General features: G+C 42.2%; 3 protein-coding genes across 4 annotated transcripts; 2 read left to right on the plus strand and 1 right to left on the minus strand.

Annotated features, from left to right (window-relative positions):
• The first annotated feature begins 801 nt into the window (after positions 1 to 801).
• On the plus strand, positions 802 to 7,267 carry LOC136938887 (TATA box-binding protein-associated factor, RNA polymerase I, subunit C-like). Of its 2 annotated transcripts, XM_067231800.1 has the most exons (14): positions 802 to 1,215; positions 1,540 to 1,651; positions 1,813 to 1,865; positions 1,961 to 2,056; positions 2,196 to 2,254; positions 2,653 to 2,900; positions 3,066 to 3,194; positions 3,458 to 3,575; positions 3,668 to 3,739; positions 4,097 to 4,232; positions 4,360 to 4,488; positions 5,430 to 5,610; positions 5,748 to 5,885; positions 5,985 to 7,267. In XM_067231800.1, the coding sequence occupies exons 1-14, from the start codon at positions 1,075 to 1,077 to the stop codon at positions 7,157 to 7,159; spliced, it is 2,787 nt and encodes a 928-aa protein (XP_067087901.1). In that variant the 5' UTR covers positions 802 to 1,074; the 3' UTR covers positions 7,160 to 7,267. The 2 variants fall into 2 exon arrangements, with proteins under 2 accessions (XP_067087901.1, XP_067087902.1); XM_067231801.1 differs by lacking the exons at positions 802 to 1,215; positions 1,813 to 1,865 and having other exon boundaries at positions 1,593 to 1,651.
• Positions 7,268 to 7,393: 126 nt separating this feature from the next.
• LOC136938892 (cyclin-G2-like) lies at positions 7,394 to 11,541 on the minus strand. The gene is made up of 8 exons (XM_067231808.1): positions 11,474 to 11,541; positions 10,499 to 10,641; positions 10,230 to 10,364; positions 9,797 to 10,047; positions 9,466 to 9,544; positions 9,282 to 9,380; positions 8,809 to 9,011; positions 7,394 to 8,238 (listed from the first exon to the last, which is right to left on the minus strand). The coding sequence occupies exons 2-8, from the start codon at positions 10,604 to 10,606 to the stop codon at positions 8,112 to 8,114; spliced, it is 1,002 nt and encodes a 333-aa protein (XP_067087909.1). The 5' UTR covers positions 10,607 to 10,641; positions 11,474 to 11,541; the 3' UTR covers positions 7,394 to 8,111.
• Positions 11,542 to 12,478: 937 nt separating this feature from the next.
• LOC136938890 (cyclin-I-like) lies at positions 12,479 to 17,475 on the plus strand. The gene is made up of 7 exons (XM_067231806.1): positions 12,479 to 12,648; positions 13,422 to 13,578; positions 14,819 to 14,959; positions 15,763 to 15,837; positions 16,057 to 16,197; positions 16,489 to 16,719; positions 16,840 to 17,475. The coding sequence occupies exons 2-7, from the start codon at positions 13,465 to 13,467 to the stop codon at positions 17,338 to 17,340; spliced, it is 1,203 nt and encodes a 400-aa protein (XP_067087907.1). The 5' UTR covers positions 12,479 to 12,648; positions 13,422 to 13,464; the 3' UTR covers positions 17,341 to 17,475.
• Positions 17,476 to 17,634: the final 159 nt, after the last annotated feature.

The raw sequence follows: 17,634 nt of genomic DNA on the forward strand, positions 1-17,634 counted from the left end.
ATCACAGTAAAACATATTTATTGTATGAAAATTACACAGTTCTCAAATACACATGTATGGTTTTAATGAATGAACACGAATATTAGACCATCACGTAGCCTTACAAAAATGAACGACATTGAATAATTAACAGGCGAAGTACCGTCAGAAACTACTGGTACATCTCATTCAGTTAGTTTAAACGGCTGCTATAATTTTATCTGACCACTAGATGTCACTGTGCTCTCCAATTTCAATGCGCCAATAGTTCGGCTCTTTGGTTCGGCACAATCCGGAAGAAACCACCAAAGCTTCACAAGGCATCGTTTGCCCATCCCTACTAAAAGTACATTCAGGGATGGAATTCCTATTTGGGGCAGCCACTTCCATACCTGAGAGCACCCTCAACATTATGAATATTTCATTTACGATTCGGCACCTCTTGAGCGGAGGAGAAAGTAGCCTGTTATGTTTACATGGCTCCGAGCACAACCACTGCGCGCTGTTTCAAAAACGCAGTCGATAATAGTTGTTTTGTGTGCCGGCGAGAGCCGGTTGCCAAAGGTATGGGCGGAGAATCGGTATTCAAATGTATTTATTTTTAAGATCACGGCAATAACATAAGAAGCAAACAATATCACATGCAGAAATAACTCGAGTACAAATACATCTTAATTACTTAAGAAAGTTTCACAGGTCAACACACGAATGAACGAATCGTCCTCTTCCGCCGTCTATGGTTGTGGGTCCTAAAACAAGTTACGTCAGTCAGATGACTTGCGCTCAAGGCTTAGTTTCATGCGTACTGAGTTCAGAGCGGGGTAGCACGTGTGGCGCGAGTACCATGTTTAAGATTAAATGAAAATAATGTGGATATCTAGACTTCAAGTAGGCCTAATATTTTTTATGCAAGACGCGGCTTCTCTGTGAAATTATATACCCCGGGAACGTTTCTACTTGCTCGTACACACGGTTATTACTACCTTACTGGTTTAGCTAGCTAAATCTTGCTCAGACCTGTCAAGTCTACGTCTGCATGGACTGGCCGCGTGGTGCATTTAGAGCGTAGATTACTTTTAAACACCACCAACAAAAATGGATTATACTTTTCCACCTGAGCTTTTCACATCTTATTTCAACTCTGGCCCCCCAAATTCTGAATTTGCCCATAACGTTGGAGGTTGGGGTGTGTATGGTCAAGTTAAAGAAGCAAGCACCATCAACAAGCAACATGGGGTGAGAAATATTAGCCGTAGCGCGTTTTTATGGTGCTGAATTAGATACTAGTCGCGTTACTAGCATATGAGGTTTTCAATGTAGCTCGTGATGAAACCCGGTTAGGAACCACGCGCGATACTTTTTTTTTAGTAAAGTACACCCTTCAACAACAGCCATAGAGTGAAGCAAGCTAGCTTGTAAACACGTTGCTACAGCTAGCCAACTAAAGATGTTAGCTTGCCCTCCTGGCCGAATACACATTTTGAGCTGATTTTGATAACTATTTTCATTCATGTTGGATTATCATGTTAACACAGGCCTGTAAATGTCAACTAATTCCAGCCAGGTCCAACACTACCAGCACACACACAATTTGTAACAAAGCATCAAATGGAAGGAGAGACATGGTTGCCAGTTGAATCTCTGACGCTGCCCCTGTTTCCACCAAAAAGAGGTAGGCTAGGATGAAGTCTCATTCTTCTTATCCAGTCCCATGCACCGCAACGTCATGTATTAGCTGGGTCAGTGTATTGAAACGCATTTCTTCCCACCTCTGGAGATGTGTAAACAATTAAGTTTTTTTCACACTTAAAATGACTACCCATTCTTATTTAGGTCGTAAATGGCTCTCAACTGCTTTATCAGACCCACTGGACTTTTCAGAGCATGTAAGAACAATTAAAACTAAAATCACTCAACTAACGTGAACACATAGGCCTACCACAATAGTATAATACTAATACGATTGGTTGATTTTCTGTAGATGCAGGACTACTACCTCCATAGATCCCAAGATGCTTTTTACACCATGAGCCAATTCCTAGAGGAAAATCTCTACAGTGTGAACACAAAAGCAAAGGTGCACTCTTCGCTGAGCTTTAACTTGGCTAAATGTCATTTAAGTAGCTTTGTTCATATATGCCATGTTGAAAATATTTAGCTAATTGCTTAAAAGTGCAATTGTTAATACCTATTTTGTCTGTCTGTTAACTTTTCAGGGGAATAGTTCAATATTTCCCAGGACACATAGCTTCATGGAAACACTGAAGTATAAAATGTAAGTGTAGATTGATGTTGTTTATTTTTTTGCTAATTATTTGCAAAAGGGCACCTTTGTCAATTACGCCCCAAAACTATGGAACAAATTACCCATAAATATTAGGGAAGCAAACACTCTAGACATTTATAAAAGACAGCTTAAAACCTACCTTTTTACCGAAGCATTTAAGTAATTTTATCTCAAAAGGGTTTTCCTACTTTTAAAGTTGTTTTCTCTCTTGAACAGAGATCTTATTGGGATTTTTATTTTTGTTTGAATTGTTTATCACTTGTATTATTGTTTTTATTGATTTTATGTAAAGCACCTTGAGCTACAATTCTTGTATGAAATGTGCTATATAAATAAAGTCTTACTTACTTACTTACATGATAAAAACGTATTTGTGATTTCTGTAGGTGTGCAGTCACCCACATGAAACCCAGAATCAAGGCATACCACAATCTCTTATCTGATGTTATCTATGACATCCCTCCTGAGCTTCTGGCTCACAACCTCTTTGAGGAACTGACCCAACAAAGGGAACTGGAGCAGTTCTCTGAAAAGGCAACAGGGGGTGCCCTTTGTTACATTCCTTTTTCACAGCTCAACAACACTCAGCAAGGCTGCTTGTTGTATCCAGGGGATACTGGGCTCCACTCCATTAGTATCCTTCCTACTGTGTTCTTGTCCTAGTTTTAAGCCAAAACTTTACCACAAGGGTCTAGTATAGTTTATTTATTGAATATGTCAGCAGACAGTGATTCATATTTTGTATTTTTTTTTTATCATGGACTCCCCAAATCCAACACTCCTTAATGCAATTCATCAGATTTTCATAGAGTAGCACTGGAGTTCCATGAAGAAGGGCCTCCCTGTATTGATTCAAGCCTCAGGCCTTTTTCATTCCAGGTCAACGGTACAGTAAGGCAGATCTGCACTGGTATGCCACAAGATACATGTAAGCAAAATATTGTCTCCCCCCTTACCGGCAACAATTACTACATTTTGTGGCATCTGGCCACTTCTGAACTTGTTTTTAAGCAATGCTCTGCTCGGCTCTCACTAACTCACAGCTGTGGTGATTGCATAGTTGTTTTGTACTGTTACAATTATTGCAATGTGGCTTATCAAGTCATTGAATTGCCCTAGATTGTTGTGTTTACCAAGCGACACCAAAGTCCAAATTAGTTTTGAACTGACTTGTGTTTTTGTTTTTTTAAGCATACGTTGGTGTTCGATCAGACCATATGTGTGGGGTGTGGATGGTTAGTGAGAAGGACGAGCCCAAGACTGTTGAGGTCATCCAGACCAAGGAGGTTGCTACATGCCTCAGCATCAGGTGTGTGTGTGTAGTGTCCTGTACATGCATTCTATCATGTGTGTCCTTCAATCAGGCTTGTGCAATGTTTTTAAGTAGCATTTTCCTGTTAGTCCCCATATCCAAGGAGAGCTGCTTGTGGCAAGTGAGAGTGGAGTCACTCACCTGTGGACAGTAGGAAAAGGGTAAGCAAACCAAATGGGTGATAAGGAGACCCATTTATTTAATGGATATAATATCATTATTTAGGTTCTAATGCATGTTCCTGATTTATTTTATGCAGATTTCATGCCATGGCCATATGTAATCAGTGATCTTTGGGAATAAGGGTTGATGAAGGATTTCGAATCCTCTCAATTTGAGGAGGCCAGATTGTTAGATCTTTGTCTTTCTGGTGCCACAGAAGACCTGCTGCAGGAACAGTAGTTGTATTGGATGTTACAATGTGTGGGTTTTATGCATCTTCAGTGTTCTTTAGGATTCTAGGTGTGTGTGTAACAGTTCTTTACTAATATCTGTCATGATTCCATTGCTTGTCATAGCCGGCAGAAGTTCCGTAAGGAGGACAGTAACCTGTACTTCAATGCAAGATCGGCATGGCGATGGTGTGACTTCTCGGCGCACCCCAGGGTGATGATCTATGCTGACAGAACGGGCGTGGAGCTTACAGACATCAGAGTAGGAGACGAATGATTCGAAAAGAGATGGACCATCTATCCTGTTTCATATCCAGTGGCAGTGAAGGTTTGCTTTTAATGGCTTTTCCATCCTCTGTCTACCTGATTCTCTCTATATCTATATATAGACCAAAGAGAATTGTAGCCATACTCTATTTCGCATCGGCCAAACCCCAGATTGCAAGACTGGCGAGAGAGTCATCATGTCCAAATACCTGCGAGAAGTTCACATGTTCCACCATCTCATAACAACTCAGGTACAGGCTCCTTAACTGCTTATCCTGGTCCTTTTAGACCTGTGTGTCCTTAATTGGCCTAATGAATGTGTGGCATCATTGATGCAATGCGTCAGTGAAAAGATGTTCTCTAACTCGTCCCAATCTGCTTTTTAGGAACACACATTTGTTATTAACAGCATCAAAGGCTGTGTTCAGAGTGATGGGGCATTTACACATGCAGCAGTGCGTGGATTTTAAAGGCTCTGTCCTTTTTGGCATTCTCTGTTTTATATTAGATAAAAGGGTTGTGAGGGCCAACATGGTGCTAGCTACTGTGTTTTTCTGTCCTTCTTGGCTATCGTACAAAAAAGTATTTTATAGCACTTAAACAGCAAGAATGTCAACACCACTTGCTTCCATCTGGGTCCGGTTGTTTTGTTAATGTGCCTCAACATCACTATAAAGTGTATCATTTCTCAATTTTGTATTACACTCCACAACAATCCTTCAACCTTGGGCTCATCACCCATCACAATGTATTGACAATCATACAATGTATTGGAAGTGGCCGTCCAATCGCTCTGAACACAGTGTTCCTCAGTGCAACCTTTATCACTGTTAAGCGCAAGATTGTACGGATTTGACTAGAAACAACCGCGTTTAGAATTAACTGTATAGACTGGGAGAATTTCATTGGGCAGACTCCAGTTGTCAGTTGTTAGTCCTCTTTCAGTCTGAACTGTAATGCTCTTATTAGGTCAGATTGTCTTCAGTCAGTTACCATCACATCTACACACATTTAGCTGAAATCTATATAAATCATATAGGCCTACAGTTAAGGTCGTCTGTGGAACAGCCTTCCTCGTTAATGTTTTATTAACTGAGACTTGAAGAAATGTATTCAGCCTTGAGTTTTGTTTGGTGTCGAACACCGTTTAGTTTGTCCTGGATGTGGATAGACCGTGTTTGTTCTCTTGCAGTTTTCGGCATACATCCTGGACGAGCGCTTCCCATGCATTCCTATGATTAAGTGGGATCACATGATGGACGATCCTCCCATGTTTGCCCATATCCTGGCTCCTAACTCCTCTGGGGCCGGAACCACCAAGGTTGTCCTGGGCTCTCAGCGATCCCAGGAACTGACTCTTCTACAGTATTCAGGTTCATATTTGATCACTGATCCTCACAATCATCTTGTCTATTTCACATACCGCCACCTATTCAGAGACATTTTCTGCAAGCTTTTGATTCGGGCTGAGTTTTTTTGCTGCGTTAATCATCCCACTGCTGGTTCCTAGGTGGTCGACAGCATGCATGCTGCACCAGAGGCCCCCCCACGGCTCTGCTTAGGCCCCGAGACAGCCTTCGCCACCTGCCTGCCCAGATCCCACACCGCCACCACATCGCTCAGCAGAGACTGGCACTTCAGGCTGCCGGTAGGCTGAGTAATAGAGTGGACGATGAGCTGTATTAAATGTATTTAAAAAAATGACTGAACGGCATGTCACTTACTATATGTTATTTTGCTCTGTCAGGCGTGACGTGTATCCAGCAGAGCCATGGTGCGAGGGACGTCTGCGTGCTGCAGCTGACGGAAGCTGGGGATGTCTTCTATCAGATGCTGAGGCCACAGGCTGCATCGAGCAAAGAGGATATTACCACACCCACCCAGAACTCGGAGGACATTGACCAACCAACCTCAGTTCAACACCGATCGTCATTTGACACGTTGCAAAGACTCTCACAGGATATGTCGTTCCCCGAGGAAACAGATTTGGGGCAGTCAGAGTTTGAACTGGACAACGGTCAGGGTATTTCATCATCTGCATCTCGGCCTGCTGAGGCAAGTACCGCTTGTGCTGCCAGACCTAGCCTAGCCAAGGCTGGGGATAATGCTCTCCTTAAATGGAAAATCTGGCTCTTCAAGCTAGTCAGAAAGAACCATCGTAAGCAACGCTTCCCACACAACACTATCAGAGCCAGAGGTCTTTTCAATACGTCTGGTGAGACTGAGAGCCGTTGGCGAGAACCCATGGAAGAGGACAAGCGAGACAGCCTAAGACGGGAAATCAAAGAAGCGATGAAGAGAGGGGAAGTACTGGTCCATGGTGCCACCCACCTGCCGCTGATGGAGCTGGTTTCTGTCCCAGGGCCCGTGGAGCCCTCTGCATGGACGGACGATCTAAGCCAGAGGCTGAGTGTGTCCTGGGAAGGTGGCTGGAAGGTCTGGTGGGAGGAGAAGCTGGGAATGAACCAGGAGTCCAAGATACAGGCGCTCCGCAGGAAGCGGCGGAGGCAGAAGATGGCCCGGGTGCACAATCGGATCGGGCTCTCTGGCAGCTTCACCTCCTACCAGTCTGACCCGGACGATCTCTTGTGCTACACGTCGGCTACCAGTCAGAGCGCTGCCTCCGACAGCGAGGGCACCAGTTTCTCTTTGTTTAGTGATGACCTTTCTGAACCAGGATCTTACAAAACCTCTCAAATGCGCGAAAGGACTGCTCGAGTGAATGAGGAGTACCAAAGTTCTCTGTTAGGATCGCAGGAACCCTCTCGTGGACTCATCGAGGAAGGCATCCCTAGTGCCCCTCTAGCCACGTCATCTCAGATGTCCAGTGTTTTTGCATCACAAAAAACTCCCTGCATAGGAGGTTCGTCCCAAACCTCCCTGTCCCAACTCAAAAGGAAGAAGTCTCGCATGGGCTTCTGAGTGGTAATGGATGGAACTGATTGGATTAAGTGATCAGTTTGACCTGTATTGGTATGGTTAAAGATTGCAGTGTGATAATGCAAGTGTGTGGGCTATGTGGAGTTGATGGCCATGGTTTTAATAACTTTTTTTTTTTCAGAACAAAGGCTGTATCATTAGTAACCTTGTTTCCTAAAAACAACAACAAAAATATAGGAATCAAAGTTTTTAAAAATATTTTTTTATATATTTTTTTACAGCTGGCAAAAATAATAAGTTAATATCTACATAACAGTATTCACATTTTTTTTTGTTTTTACATTATACAAATATACATTTTTTTTTGTATTGACATTTAGTATGTTTTTTGGACGTTTTTCATAACATGATCTTTCATTCATACAGTTGAAAAAGTATCTACCACAACTGAAATTGGCAATTTAGAGGTTTAGAAACACCTTACAGACTCACACCATTTTTTTTTAACACCATGCAAACCAACATTACAAAACAACCTTGGGAAAAATCTAACTGGTCACCAGGCATATACTGTTACTCCTCTGCCACTCCATGATGACATTTGTACAAAACTGTGCAAAGTACATTTCCTGGGGTTACTGGAACTTCCCAGCAAAACAACAGTCCTTGTTTTATAACAGTCTATTGTACCTTGGCTGTTCTGTATAGTGGCTTGGAATGTGACAAATCCAGACATGCACCTCCAACTATTAAAAACACAACTAGTCCAAAACAATTTAAGTCAATTCAGCTGCCAGGTTTGTGCAAATCTGGTACATTTCTGTACTGCTTTAAGCTTGAAGATACAGTATATTGATTATTGGTAAGGGCACACAGTATGGTAACCCTTTTGTAACTCGAATAAATTAACAACGCTGTTCCACAGTTCTGTGGTAAAAAAAAAACTGTGGCCCTCTAGCTGAGGTCACTGTTATAAATATTGGGGTTAAGGGTTCTAGAAGGTCGGATGCTTGTGTTTTTGGCAACGGAAGTGAAGAGGGAAGTAGGGCCCTTCGGCGTCACTACCAAGTGAACTGCTCAGGCTCTCCTCCCCTGAGCTCATGTCTTCACAGGAGTCCTCACTGCAGAAGATGACATAAAAGAACAGTTAGTCACAACAGCAGCACTTGACAGATCTCATGATCCCAAGCTTGGGTCATGTTCTCTGTTGTAAAGTCCAAGTCTCGACATGCTTATGCATGCTCTTACGTCAAGTATCCTAGGTTTGGAAACTTGCTGCTCGTACACGATTAATCACTCGTACGTGTCGTCTTCGGTCTGAGTAATATGAGTGGACTAGACTGGGTTGAGCTACGGCACAAAAGGCTTGGCTAGCTCTGACGCAACATGGGACACGGTGACGGGCAGGAACTACATTTCAAACTTCTAATGAACACCACGCCTCAGGGAAGTGGTATCTGTTGTAAGAACTGAAACCAGGAGTGGGAATATACCAATAATTATGTGTGTGTGTGACGATGAAACATTCCTTATAAGGCTGGGCTGAGCGTCAACAATTTGCTGGGGATTTTCCAGGTGCCACAAATCAAACGAGCGGGGTGTTTCCGTGTTGGATATTTCCTCGTTCCATCATATGAATGAATGTTTTGAATATTAAACTGTGTATTTTGTGTTTTCCCAGACATGTTTACCTTTCACTTTCATCCCAGCCCCCCTCAGGAATGGTTGGCAGTTCAGGGACGCTGTAGTGGCTGTTGTGGAGGTTTTGTGCTGTTCGCCTTGAGACTATCCACACTAGCTTCTTGTTGTTGGGTTTGCTACATTCAGGAGAGGAGTAGTCTGACATACACTGGGCCACTAGGTCGCTCCAGTAGAGCAGCTCACTGTCGGCAATCTGCAAAGATAAGATTGGACACCCGTGTTACATAAGCAAAGTAGGTCAGCAGAATTTATTTGGAATGGATTTCAAGCGTCAAAAGGATAGTGAACCTGAGCCCAGAGGTATTCTAAGTTGACTCCATAACTACTGTCGGTCACTTGACATTAGCCTCCTTCCAGAGAGGGCAACGTTGCCGTCTGTAGTTAGTGCCATCTTTCTACTTCGGGGTGAAGGACGATGTCTAATGTTCGCGTTTCTTATTAGACCCACAGGTTAACAATTTACCTTCAGATGAGTCTGGACATGGCGTGCGATTTCCAGCACATCTTCAGACTGCATGGCTTTAATCTCCAGGGTCAAGAGTGCCAGGGCTAACACTGATGGCTGAAAGAATGACACACATACTTAGACAGTTATACGATACTCAACAAGCTTGAGTCAAACCGTTGACTTCCAAGTCAATTCTTACTTTGGCTTTTGAGAAGGCAATCCGACAAAGGCAGGCTTTCAGCTGGGCCTCAAGTTTTTCAATGTTAAGAGCATCTTTCCTGTAAAAGTAGAAACATTTGATATTAGACCACATTAGGGAGATATTGCAATGTGTGGTTTGAGAACCTGGTAATTGGCTGCAATGTTACATAAGTCTGTTGTGTTGACTAGTGTTATCTTAAATGTTCACCGGTGTCCTACTTGCACAGTTACATTGTCAAACCAGATGAGTTGAACTACTCCCAGTTCGTCTGTTCGTTCATGTTAATCATTACCATTACATACCATCTGTAAAGTCACAATCGTCTCACCTGTCCGACGTGTGCGAGACTGTTATCTTGTGATACAAGTGCAAAAAGGTTAAGGCGGTGATGGCTTTAGAAGGGAAGTTTAGCTTCTCCGATATGATCTTCTCCATGCGGCTCAAGTCCGACACGGTGAACTTGCACTGGCTGATGCGGATGAGTTCGTTGGTGGAAGAAATGTTGCAGTCTTCTTCAACAACTTTTGCAGCGATGTGGAGACAGCTGATGCTGATGCATGCTAGATGCTTTGGTTGAATCTGCAGGAGTTGTGCAACATCCCAAAAATGTTACTGAAAGTAAATAATTGTACATGCTCCTTTTCTGTTACACCACTAGAAAATCTAAATTGTTGCCATTTTTAGCAGGCTAGTTTGAATTGACTGCCTTTCTTCGACTACTAAAGACGGTACTAGTAAAAAAAATAAAAAAAATAACTCACCTTCATCATAGCCAAGAATCTATCCAGCAGGTTCACTGCTAGAACAAAGGTTTGGGTGCAATATCCAAAGAAACTGGTCAGGCTCCATAGATCTTCGACTTTACCATTTCTACATTTGGCTGAGATGCGGTCTTTCTGCATGGGGAAAAACATGTATGAAACGACTACTATTTTCAGTTGTAGAGTAACTGGTTGTTGGTAGTTATTGTTTAAACTCTACACCGTGTGCACATTTTCTTCCTAAATATGTGACAGCAAATGCATCTTACCTGCTGTGTCGTGGATTCGATCAGGCTTAACCCTGTCTCCTTCGGGAGGTAATTTATCTCTTGTTCATAATTTGCTTTCAGCTCCCTCATCAGTTTGAAGGCGTCCATGTCTGGATTGGCACTGGTACAGGAATTTGAAACCACTGAAAACAAAACGGAACAGAACATGCTATTGGTAATATGTCGTCTGATCTCAACCTAGTTCTTGGGTCATGGTTTGCCCAACCCCCTTTCTCTCAGCTGGAATTTGGTGTCAGATTTCGTCGGTAAACGCCTACATACTACAGACAAAAACAATTCGTATTTTTTTCAATGGTTGAATTGCTTCTACTAATAAATAGAAGATTGTTTTGATTTTGCTATATCTTGGATAAAGCTAAATTTTCGTTAAGCAAGCAAACGTTGCTAGCGCTGTTAGCGGCGGGGGAGGGGTGGCTTGTCCGTTTTATTATTCTCAGCGAGTCGAATTAAAAGGACTGTTGTCATCGATATCGGAAAAATAACTTTTAATAGCTAACATAAGTGATACATATAGTTCATAATATTGCAGGTGACTAAAACTGTCTTCCTTAAATATATTAAATAAGCGAAGCTGTGTTGTTGGTATAGTAGGCTACAACTAGTAGTAGGTTACAAGTGCTAGCTCTAGTCTGAGCTAGCTTCCTCCCAAAACAAGGGAAAACTACATCTACGTAATTCCTTATAATGTAGCACGATAATGATGAGACCGGTCGCTTTTCTTGACTCATAAATACAAAATGGTATAAAGTGCAGTTTCAATATCTCAAATTTAAAGCGCAAATTGTTTCATTTTAAAAGTATTAATCGGAAGAAGAAAAGTCGAAACAATACATCACAAGACCACTGTACTAGTACTACAACGGACTTACATTTCTTCAAATATTTATCATTACCCACTATTAGGAATAGATTTATCTTTGTAAATAAAACAATTATATGTTGATGGACAATTACCTGTTACGGTGGGTTGCTAGTTACATCAATATTTCTGTTCGCCCCGATAATTCTTCAGAGTTCGTATACCCTTTCCTTTTTGTTGATGTTAGGGAACGTTAACGCCCAATACTGACGTCGAGTCAGTTGTAAGCCAATCAAGAGAGGTATGATTTGTTTTGACATACCGAGAAGCATCACCCTAGTTATTTGATAACAGACGGACCCGTCAAGTGTGTAATCATTATTATTATTTCATGATTTAAGTAGGTCGTTCTTTGCTGTATGTTTACCTATAAGATTGGGTGGCATTGTAATATACTTGACATCCTTTGTACTAACCCAGAGCCAGGTTATGCCCGAGCCCGTCTCTGACATTTCTACGGGCCAATGATGTTGCCACTTTTTGTCCTTTCAAAAAGTCCGCCCTTTATCATCGATGTCGATTGGACTTTTGCGAAAACCCACTGTGTTACATGATTGGTTTAAATATTACTGTAGCTTTAACATTTCTAATGTTAAATTCAATACGTGATTGTGACAAGTCATGTATCGTATCTCTTATAACAACAGTCTCCATTGTTGTACCTCATCTTTTAGTGATGATCACCCATCCCTATTTGCCTTGTTTATAATTGAAAATGTCCAGAGAAGTACTCCTAAAAGCAGGCCTAGAGCAATTAGAGCTTTTGTTATCTGTAATATTTTCGATGATATTTTCTTTATGAGGTAAAATCAGGAAATGTTATTTACAGTGTTTCATTTGCAGTAAAAAAAAAATAGTCCTACTAAATATAATTCTACACAAAACTTACCAATTTTTATATAAATAATAACATAGAACACCAATTCACTAACTATTCGTATGAATGGATTTTTAAAATAGATATACAATAGATAGATTAAAAAGTATAGATAAATCGTCAATATTTATCTGCTGAGTGACTTACCGCCACCAGTAGGAAGGTGGGCGGAGCCATTTCCGATATCGTCACTTCCCCTCCTCGGAAGTAGAAATATCTGTCCGTTCTTTTTGTTTTTGATATCAATCTGGTAAACCCCTTTCTCCCATAAGTATTAAAATGGAGACAACGATGGGCAAGTAAAAGCTCAGAATCAAATTCACCCCTTTGTTTTACTTACATTTAATGGACCGGATGATTTCCAACTGTGGTTCTTACAGCTTTGCAGGGGAGGTAAGTTAGCGTAACATCTTTTAAGCTAACTTAGCTTGCTAGCTAGCTTGAGATATGCTAACAAGCTAGCTACTCTACACTTCTGTACTAGATGGACCATGTCTAGCCATCTTATTGTTAAACATCAGAATATAAATTGCTCAAAGGTATATATGATTCTCCTGTGTCAATTAGTTGGTTTTATGGTTTAATAACAATCACATTCACACCAACTAGTAAGCTAGTTGTCGACATGAATACGAATCTACCAGTGGCTAGTAGCCATCATCATTATCGTCGGTCACTCGAACCTAGTATGACTGCCCTTTCCGCCGTTGGTCTTCAGATGGCCAACTAACCAGAACATACGACAGACTGTTTTCCTGTCATGTTGAGTGGATAACTTGCCAATGAGGTTGTAATAATAACCACTCTATCTTAAAGAAAATAAGTCAAGGCTTTAAATTGTTAATTGTCTAGACTAGTTAGTAAGTAAGTAAGACTTTATTTATATAGCACATTTCATACAAGAATTGTAGCTCAAGGTGCTTTACATAAAATCAATAAAAACAATAATACAAGTGATAAACAATTAAAATAAAAATCCCAATAAGATCGTTTGAAGTTAGTAACACTAGGTTGACCATGTTGCCTAATTGTACACAGTTCATTCAGCAAGAATGCTCCGAAATGCATTGCCAATAGATTGTCTAAGATGCTTAGCCTCACATTATGACTGCCTTCAATTGACTGCTTAGTGGAGCAGTTTTCAAAGGTGTGTTTCTCTGTTTCAGGTAGCTGTATCCAGTGGGGAGGTAGGCGAATCCAAGGGTTGTGATGAAGTTTGCAGAACCCTTGGAAAGCCAGAGGCTGTCTTTTCTTTTGGAAAAGGCAGCCTCTAGGGAAGCTAAGATGTGGAAGGTGTATGTGCCAAAGAAAGTACCCACCCAGGTTGGTTATTTTCAAGTTAAAGTTCAGTAGGCCTACATTGGAATTATTGGACCTGCGCCTCTCGACCCCTTTACTAGCAGTCCAACTTCAGTTCTATATGGTTCAAAATCAAAATTTCAACATAAATAAATCCCAAACATGCCTTAAATTACATTCTTAAAACCAATATAATATAATAGAAAGTCACTTCTAATTATGTAAAGAAACATGATGCTGACAGGATTTTGGAGAGAGACGTTATGGTTTGTTATTTCATTATATTAATGTAATCTGTAATGTAATGTTGCAATGTAATTTGGCCAGCATGCTCTAATCCCTTTTCAGCACCTGCTTTTTCTGTGTCAGAGGGGTAAGCAAGTTAACAGGATTTCAAAGGGATGCCTGACTGTTAATCGTATGCTCCCGCTGACTCACTGCAGCAGGTTCCATCTATCTCGTTAAATGTGTAGAAAATCGATGGCTTGTTACTTGCACAGTCAGACGTGCTACTCTGTTTAACATCAATATTTTGTGAGTTAAGTACGAGACTGTTACATAGATCCGTGACCTAGATTCACAAGGACGTACGAATGTACATGTGAGCACGAGTGGTATTTCTTGTCGAACAGCAACATGGTGCTAAGTTCAGTGTTTCAAAACTCTGTGCTCGGGTCACTTTGAGTTTTTTTGTTGTTAATGGTCTACCCAACCCCTGTCTCAGAAGAGAACGTTTTTGTGAGGGGTGGGGAGGGGGTGGTGGTGTCATATTACAGGTAAGCAGGTTCAGAAGGTCAGTTGAGTTGTGACCCTGACATGCCATATACGTAACTGATTCAGGGGTTTACTTCCAAGTCAGTACTGATAAAGCTGAACGGGAAGGGAATGTTCGCAGTTGGCAGTTAACCTATTTGCTTGTTTCTATATTTACATTTACATTTAGTCATTTAGCAGACGCTCTTATCCAGAGCGACTTACAGTAAGTACAGGGACATTCCCCCGAGGCAAGTACGGTGAAGTGCCTTGCCCAAGGACACAACGTCAGTTTTCATGACCGGGAATCAAACTGGCAACCTTCGGATTACTAGCCCGACTCCCTCACCGCTCAGCCAACTGACTCCCGTGAGTCAGTTGGTTCTGTACTTCAAATACTTATGTGTCTTTTAATACCAGCTGACCTCCCTCTCCAGGGCCAGAAGCAAAACTTTTTGTTTAAAACTTACTGTGCCCTTCCATTAAAAATGTTTGCTAATGTTGTCTACAGGTCCAGGATACAGACATCTCCAATGACCAGCGTGATGAAGCTGTCCGCTGGCTCACTGCCTTGCACAGCAAGCTCCACCTCTACCCTGAGACCCTCTCCCTGGCCATCAGTATTTTAGACAGGTTTTTAGCATCTATAAAGGTAAAGACAACTGATGTTTAACAGCTAGCTTTAATACCTACTATCAATTGAAGATCCCCCATCTATATGGTTAGTTTTAATTTGTATAACTTGCATAATATTAATTGCATGAATAGACTTCTTGCCAGCAATCTGTTCGCCAAGCCAACATGTAAAGAGGCCTATAATCTTGTATTGTTTTATTAATTGGTTCCTGTGGTTCATGTGGGTAAAGGAGTGTAGGGATGATTAAGCACGTTGATATTTCTGTGACAAACTTGTCACTGCAGTCCCTAGCACTAGAATGAAACATTTTGACCTGAAGGCAGACTGCTCTGCAAAGTTATGTTCGCTTGATTGTGAGAAGATAAACACTGGAAAGCAGTTTCAGAAAGGGCACGTTGTTTTTACTCCTGGAGAGAGAAGCTGTCATGTCATTTCCTGTATCTGTCCTACTTCTTAAGAAGCCATGCCAGGCTCTGCTAACCCAGGATAGAGAACATTTTCACCCAGTAATCCTTCCGTGTAAACAGACGGACCTTCCAAGGACAACAACTTTAGATAATATCATTTATAATATATTTAATCATATATTTCTATATTTCTTAAAATGATGATTCTGCTAAAGTATCATCATTAGTATAATATATGTTATTATAGAAAGTGATGAGTTTCAGATTGTTTATTAGGATTGGGTCCTAAATATGCTAGGATGAACAAAATCACCTAATTTGAGGATTGGAATCTAGAATAAGCCTATTCATTGTTATTGACAATTAATTGTTTGAGAATGGTGATGACCAACAGTGTCTGTCTGGTCTCAGGCCCGTCCAAAGTATCTGCGCTGCATTGCCATCGCCTGCTTCTTCCTGGCCACCAAGACCAGCGAGGAGGACGAGGTGAGCCTCTTACGTTTGACACACTTTTGTATATCCCAAATCTGGAGCCAAGTCCAAAAAATACACAGCCTGTGTTTCTCATGCTGAAAATACACCAGCTGGAATGATGGCAAGCTCTAAAGCGGTTGGCGAGTTTGGATTGAATGCTGTTGCTGTTATTTAGGTTTATTTATTTCCTGATTTTGTGTGTGTTTCTCTTTCTTGTGCGTTTTTTTGCAGCGTGTTCCATTGCTGCAAGACCTGGCCAGCACCAGCAGCTGTGGCTGCTCTCCATCAGAGATCCTGAGGATGGAGAAGATCATTCTGGATAAGCTGAGCTGGGACCTGCATGCTGCTACACCGCTGGAGTTCCTCCAAATAGTGAGGCCCACTGGCACCTCTATGTCTTCCTAGCCTCCTACAAATGTATTCAGTAAAGAGAAACAACTGTCTCTTCATAATAATGTGACTGGAATCTGTGGTTTTAGAACTTGTATTGTTTTTCATACTAAGATATATTCACGAGCGAAGGAAATTTGGACTCCTGTTTTGTACCAAATCATTTCATTTTGAACCATTTTAATGTATAGTCTCTTGGTGAAGGTGTCTTTCAGCCGTATCTCTCATGGAAAGGTCAGTATGTGACATGTCGCCTCATGCTGTCCCCTCCAGTTCCACGCGATGGTGCTGTCCTGCAAGTCCCCGTTCTTGGTGGGGCTCCTGGGGTTGAATCCTTCCCAGCACATGGCCCTGTTGACTCAGCAGCTGCACCACTGCCTGGCAGACCACACCCTGCTGCAGTTCAGGGGCTCCATGCTGGCCCTGGCCCTCATCACCCTGGAACTGGAGACATGCTGTCCGGACTGGCTGGCTCTTACCATCGACCTGCTCAGGAAAGCACAGGTACATGTACACACAGTCCCTGCTCCTCCTCCCATATCCTTGTTCATGTTTCTATTCAACCAGGTGGCTATTGAGAATATATTGCTAACTCTTGTTTTTTTTTTTTTTATTGGTTTCTAGATTGATAGCTCACAGTTAATCCGCTGTCGAGAGCTGGTGGCACATAGCCTGTCCACATCCCAAGCTTCCCTTCCTCCCAACACTGTTTATATCTACCAGCCTCTGCACCAGAGCCTGGTTCCCCGTAACCGGGGGAGCCCTGTGGCCCCCCACAGGGCCCCCCTAGCCCCTGCCCAGGAACCACCCAGCAGGGCTGGGGGCCCGCACGGGGCCTCTGGTACCACCACCCAGCTGGTTACGCTCAAGCCCTACCACCACCCCCATCTCCACCGCCCCCACCAACAAGTCCACCGGCGCTGCAAGCATTCCTCGAAGCGGAAGGTGGAGGAGATGGAGGTTGACGACTTCTACGACGGGATCAAGCGCCTCTATAACGAAGAGAGCGTCCAGGAGGGGGCGGCAGCCGGGGAGGGGCACGGGCTGGGGTGCGGCGTCCTGCTGGTTTGGCAGGAGGGCAGCACCTCCCCCTGCCCCCCTCTGCAGCCAGTCAGTGTCACCTAGAAAAGAGAAAGAAAAACAAGGCCTTCTCTTTATCCAAATGGGCTGCTTAGAGGAAGAGGAAAAGTGTTCAGCACATACGAGCATTAATGTCTCCCCAGACTAGATCGAGCCCCAAAAAAAAGACATGGAAAAAAAAGCTGCTACTTCATATCTATTTGTTGAACACAAATATAAAAGGTAAAAAAAAATAATAATAAGATATATATTAATTCAAAATGTCCATCAAAGAAGTTGATTTTCTCAGTGTTTCTGACTAATGTAAAATGTCGGTGTGTCAACTTATCTCTGTCAACT

The sequence above is a fragment of the Osmerus mordax genome (genome assembly GCF_038355195.1).
Source record: "Osmerus mordax isolate fOsmMor3 chromosome 20 unlocalized genomic scaffold, fOsmMor3.pri SUPER_20_unloc_1, whole genome shotgun sequence".
NCBI lineage: Eukaryota > Metazoa > Chordata > Actinopteri > Osmeriformes > Osmeridae > Osmerus > Osmerus mordax.

Excerpts from the sequence above, each read along its gene's own strand:
- LOC136938887 (XM_067231800.1), top strand. The coding sequence starts at position 1,075 with ATGGATTATACTTTTCCACCTGAGCTTTTCACATCTTATTTCAACTCT. Across the intron at positions 1,216-1,539 it reads CCATCAACAAGCAACATGGG|CCAGGTCCAACACTACCAGC; the intron begins GTGAGAAATATT and ends AACTAATTCCAG. Across the intron at positions 1,652-1,812 it reads CCTGTTTCCACCAAAAAGAG|GTCGTAAATGGCTCTCAACT; the intron begins GTAGGCTAGGAT and ends ATTCTTATTTAG.
- LOC136938890 (XM_067231806.1), top strand. The coding sequence starts at position 13,465 with ATGAAGTTTGCAGAACCCTTGGAAAGCCAGAGGCTGTCTTTTCTTTTG. Across the intron at positions 14,960-15,762 it reads GGTTTTTAGCATCTATAAAG|GCCCGTCCAAAGTATCTGCG; the intron begins GTAAAGACAACT and ends GTCTGGTCTCAG. Across the intron at positions 16,198-16,488 it reads CGCTGGAGTTCCTCCAAATA|TTCCACGCGATGGTGCTGTC; the intron begins GTGAGGCCCACT and ends TGTCCCCTCCAG.
- LOC136938892 (XM_067231808.1), bottom strand. The coding sequence starts at position 10,606 with ATGGACGCCTTCAAACTGATGAGGGAGCTGAAAGCAAATTATGAACAA. Across the intron at positions 10,048-10,229 it reads GATTCTTGGCTATGATGAAG|ATTCAACCAAAGCATCTAGC; the intron begins GTGAGTTATTTT and ends CAACTCCTGCAG. Across the intron at positions 9,381-9,465 it reads TTGCCTTCTCAAAAGCCAAA|CCATCAGTGTTAGCCCTGGC; the intron begins GTAAGAATTGAC and ends TCATTCTTTCAG.